The sequence below is a fragment of the Arachis hypogaea genome, chromosome 7, assembly GCF_003086295.3.
Source record: "Arachis hypogaea cultivar Tifrunner chromosome 7, arahy.Tifrunner.gnm2.J5K5, whole genome shotgun sequence".
Classification (NCBI taxonomy): domain Eukaryota; kingdom Viridiplantae; phylum Streptophyta; class Magnoliopsida; order Fabales; family Fabaceae; genus Arachis; species Arachis hypogaea.
This window is the reverse complement of record NC_092042.1, coordinates 76878503-76883992: the sequence shown is the minus strand read 5'-3', so window position 1 is coordinate 76883992 and position 5490 is coordinate 76878503. Positions and strand designations below refer to the sequence as shown.

At 50.5% G+C, this 5490-nt stretch overlaps 1 protein-coding gene across 1 annotated transcript; it reads left to right on the top strand.

The window, feature by feature from the left end:
- Window positions 1-3720: 3720 nt before the first annotated feature.
- Window positions 3721-4173, top strand: LOC140174413 (uncharacterized). The gene has a single exon (XM_072198864.1). It carries the CDS (start codon window positions 3721-3723, stop codon window positions 4171-4173), a length of 453 nt encoding a protein of 150 aa, XP_072054965.1.
- The last annotated feature ends 1317 nt before the right edge of the window (window positions 4174-5490 follow it).

The window sequence follows — 5490 nt, the reverse complement described above, 5'->3', positions numbered from 1 at the left end:
AGGGCCCTATCACTCTCCATAGGTACGTGATCAAAACCCTACTTTTCCTGCCACCTTGTATGGATCCTAACTTGGGCATTGGAGTCCCTTTTGCAGGTGACTCCCCCACTCATCGTTCCATTAACTCCAGAGGTCGCGAGGCTCCAACCTTCCACCCTTCAACCCTAGCCCAGGAGGTCCGCTTACTCACCAGCTCCCCAGATCCAAGTCCCTGCTTTTTCCCCATCACATATACAGAACCTCTAACCCGTCAAGGAATTGACAGACCGAACGTTGGCGCCGTCTGTGGGAAAATGGCTTGAATGGACTTCCTGTTGGACCCAGTGGAAGGGCAAGATGGAGGCGAGCCACCCGAGGAGGAGAACACTCACTAAACCAGCAGGGTGGCCTCTTTAATTTCTTCTCACAAATGCATGAGATCTCCCTCCCGTGGGGATGAGCTCTCCTCCCGTTCCTGGGAAAGACGCCCTTTTCGGAGGAACAAGAAGTGACAACGCAAGAATAATGCAGGAGTTGCGCCACAGGGTGCAAAATCTTGAGAGGGAGTTGGCGACCAGGGAGCGCTTCCAGCCCAGCTCAAGCCAACCTCGCTCCCAGTCTCCTCAAAGGAGAGGGGAAGCCCGAGGTAGAAGCCCTTGGAGGGACCACGCCAGGCGTACAACGGGCTCCTGATCCCTCCCAACTCGTGCAGAGTCGGAGTGCCAGGGGGAAAGCAGGGAAATACTGAGGAGACGACAAGACCCTATAGTCTACATTTGACACTTAGCAAGACACGCTGAGGAGGAATACCGAAAAGAGAGCAGAGAGAGACCGAGAAGGCGATAAAACCCTATAATCATGGGGGCAACGCCTTTCCACCACTCCATTCTCGAGGCTCGGCTGCCGAAACACTTCGACAAGCCAACGGACATGAGATATGACGAAACCCAGGACCCCCAGGAACACCTAAAGGCCTTTGAGGCTAGGATGAACCTAGAGGTTGTGGGTTCAACGACAAATGCCTAGAGACTGACGGCCTGACCGATTTGGTAGCTAGCCTGTGCCTAACAATCAGGCTGTGGAATGAAGACTTCAGGAAACACCTCACTACCAAACCTGTGTGGACCATGCAGGAAATCCAAAATGTGGCGAGAGTATATCAACAACGAGGAGGTCAGCCAAGTGGTGGCGGCCAACAAACGGCAACCCGTCCATCTTCCAGCTCGCCAGCCCGGGAACGAGGAAAGGTCTAAGGAGCACTCCAAAGACGGAGGGCCAACTAAACCCTTCAAATCGTTCCCCCGAGTAGGAAGGTTCACGAACTATATCCCTTATGACGGCCCCGATCGTTGAGGTGTTCCAACAGATAGCCGATAAGAGCATCTTGTTGAAACCTCGCCAACTCAAGGACAGAACTAACGAAAACAAAAATCTCTACTGTGACTACCACAAAGGTTTTGGTCACAAAACACAACATTGCTTCGACATGAAAGATGCCTTGGAACAGGCAATCCATGAAGGCAAACTGGCGGAGTTCTCACACTTCATAAGAGAACCCAGGATGCGAGAGCACGACCAGTCTGACGATGACAGAAGCCGTGTTGTGAAGCCGAGGCAAGAGCCAAAAGAAGACAACGACCGTGGCCTCACTGTCGTGAATGTTGTAGTCGGAAGGGACATAGCACCGAGATTGAAGTCGGCAGCAAAAAAGACACTAAGGTTCTGGCCGTATCATCAACTAACCATGGACCCTCCCCCAGGAGAACCCTAACAATATCGTTCGCACCAGAGGACCAATGGTTCCATGACACACTAGAGAACCCTCCCATGGTAATCACAGCAAGAGTGGGAACGCGGTTGGTCAAGCGAATTCTCGTTGTCACTGGCACTCACTCCAACATTATATTCCGAAATGTGTTTTACGCTCTGGGCCTCCGAGAAACTGACCTGAAAATCCACCATCATGGGGTGGTCGATCTGAGAGATAATTTTATAAAGCCAGACGGGATAGTCTCCCTCCCGGTTTCCATAGGGGGAGGTCAAGGAAAGAGATCGTTAATGGCAGAGTTTGTCGTGCTGAGGGACTCCACGGCATACAACCTTATCTTGGGGAGGAAAACAATCAACGAGTTCTGTGCGATAATATGTACCAAGTTGCTAACCATGAATTTTATAGCCGACGATGGATCGGTGGGATCTATCAGGGGAGACCTGGAAATGGCGATCGCGTGCGACAATGCCAGCCTCTCCCTAAGGAAGAAGTTGAAGGAGGTGTCTGGGGTCTTCCTGGCCAATCTAAACGCTAGGATTCATGACAAACCGAGACCAGAGCCTAAAGGAGACCTAGAAAAGTTTAGGGTTGAGGACTCGGAGGACAAGTTCACTATTGTGAATAGAAACCTCTCCCACAACCTGAAAGAGCCTTTGATAGAGATGATTTGAGCAAATGGTGATTTGTTCGCCTGGACATCAGCCAACATGCCAGGGATCGACCCCCAATTCATGTCACACCACCTGGCTGTAAAGGCAGATGCCAACCTCATAGCCCAAAGACGAAGGAAGATGTCCCAGGAGAGAGCCAACGAGGTGGCCAAGCAGACGACCAGCTTGTTAGAAGCGGGATTCATCCGGGAACTGGACTACTCGACTTGGCTGTCGAACATAGTCTTGGTCAAGAAAGCCAACTGGAAGTGGAGAATGTGTGTAGACTACTCTGACCTTAACAAAGCGTGCCCTAAGGACTCCTTCCTCCTCCCCAACATTGATGCTTTAGTGCACGCAGCCGCGGGATACCATTTTCTGAGCTTCATGGACGCGTACTCTGGTTATAACCAGATACCGATGCACCGACTGGATGAGGAGAAAATGGTGTTCATAACGCTAGGTGGCACGTACTGCTACAAGGTAATGCCGTTTGGATTAAAGAATGCAGGAGCTACCTATCAAAGGCTGATGAGCAAAGTTTTCAACGACCTTATTGGGAAGTTGGTAGAGGTGTACGTGGATGACATCCTGGTAAAGACCAGCCAATCAGAAGACCTAGTCGGTGACCTAAGAACCGTGTTCGCATCCCTCTGACGACACAACATGAGGCTCAACCCCCTCAAGTGCGCTTTTGCCATGGAGGCTAGGAGGTTCCTGGGTTTCATGATATCCCAGAGGAGGATTGAAGCCAATCCTGAGAAGTGCGAAGCAATTTTGAGGATGACGAGCACGGGATACATCAAACGCATGCAGAGGATGGCCGGAAGGCTTACGGCCTTATCCCGTTTTCGCGGCACGTCAGCGGCCAAAGCCCTTCCATTCTTTAGCTTGATGAAAAAAGGAATAGCTTTCGAGTGGACTCCAGTGTCCGAAGAGGCTTTTAACCACTTCAAAAGCATACTGTCAGCATCACCAGTTCTCGGCAAGCCCAAGGATGGGGAAACGCTGTTTTTGTACTTAGCAGTAACGGACGAAGCCCTGACGGCCGTTTTGGTACGGGAAGAGGGAAGAATCCAACAGCCGGCCTACTTTGTTAGCAAAGCACTACAAAGGACAGAATTTAAGATACAGTAAATTGGAAAACTAACATATGCGATCCTAACCTCATCTTGAAGGTTGCGAATCGTCAGAACGGACCAGGCGATCTGTTAAGTCTTGCAAAAGGCCGACCTAGCGGGACGGATGATGACTTGGGCAGTCGAGCTATCTTAGTATGTTCTGCAATATGAGTCCAGGCACATAATCAAAGCCTAGGCTATGGCCGATTTCATGGCAGAGGTAACTGGAGACCCTCACGAGATCCCGAACATGCGGTGGAAACTCCATGTGGACGGAGCTTCCAACCAAATGTTTGGGGAAGCAGGGATAATCCTAGAGAGCCCAACCAGAATGGTATATGAGCAGTCAATCAAGTTTGAGTTCCTGGTCTCTAACAACCAAGCAAAGTATGAAGCCCTCATTGGTGGGCTGCTCTTAGCAGAAGAAGTCGGAGCGACCAGAGTGGAGGTGAACAGTGACTCTCAAGTCGTCACTTCCCAAACCAACGGAACATATCAAACCAGGGACTTATTGATGCAAAAATACTTAGAAAGGGTCAAAAAGTTGAGTGAAGGTTTTGATGAGAAAGGAATACCTGAGCTGACCTCCTGTCAAAACTACGGAGCACAAAACCAGGCACAGCAAACCAATCTCTCATTCAAGGATTGGTAAAGGAACCAACGGTCACTTTACATATAGCCTAAGCAGCCGACATCCCCTCATGGATGGATTTGATTACCGACTTCTTGGAGATGGGGGAACTCCCTAAGGACGAGAAGGCTTCGAAGGTGGTAAGGAGGGAAGCGGCCAAGTACGTGATAGTACAAGGCCAACTATACAAGAGGGACTAAACCAACCCCTGCTGAAATGAGTGCGTCCTGACCAGACTGACTACGTTCTGAGGGAAGTCCATGAAGGGTGTTGTGGCCACCACATTGGCGGGAAGGCCTAGCCCAGAAACTCGTCAAGGCCGGCTACTTCTGGCCGTCGATGATGTCGGACTCCCAAGAGTTCGTAAAGAAGTGCAGGAAGTTCCAGGAGAATGCCAACTTCTACAAAGCGCCAACAGCTGAGCTGAGTCTATTGATGGCCTCCCGACCATTCTCTCAATGGGGGATTGACCTATTGGGACCTTTCCCCATCGGTCCTGGTCAGGTCAAGTACCTAATTGTGGCTATCAACTATTACACAAAGTGGGTAGAGGCCAAGCCGCTAGCCAGCATATCCTCGGCGAACCGCCGAAAATTTTTGTGGAGGCAGGTAATCTCTAAATTTGGAGTCCCTGAAGTCGTGATATCAGACAACGGGACACAATTCACCGACAAAAAGTTCAGAGAGTACCTCGCTGGCTTAGGGATAAATTAGAAGTTCTCATCTGTCAAGCACCCCTGGACCAACGGCCAAGGCGAATCGGCAAACATGGTCATCCTCCAGGGTCTTAAGAAGCGACTTGACCAAAGGAAGGGGGCATGGGCAGACGAACTAGCGTCGGTCCTGTGGTCCTATCGCATAACACCACAATCCTCCATCGGGGATACGCCCTACCGGCTCACCTACAAGGTCGACGCGGTGATACCCATGGAAATTGGGGAACCGAGCCCATGACTACTCTTAGGCGGAGTCAAGGAAGCCGTGGAGAAGGATTTAGTTGACAAGACCAGGGAGATGGCCCACTTGTCAGAGACAACGTTGAAGCATGGAATATCACTGTGGTACAATGCCAAAGTGCTAAAAAGGAGCTTTAAACCAAATGACCTGGTCCTACGACGAAACGACGTAGGCTTCCCGACTCCGGGAGAAGGCAAGTTGGCGACCAAATGGGAAGGTCCATACAAAGTAAGGGAAATAATCGGTAACGGTGCTTACCAGCTAGAGCGGCTGGATAGAAGGGACGTGCCCAGAACATGGAATGTGGCAAACTTAAAAAGGTTTTACTCCTAGGAGCCCTTAACCATCTAGACGACCCGTCATATTTCCAACCTAGTGACA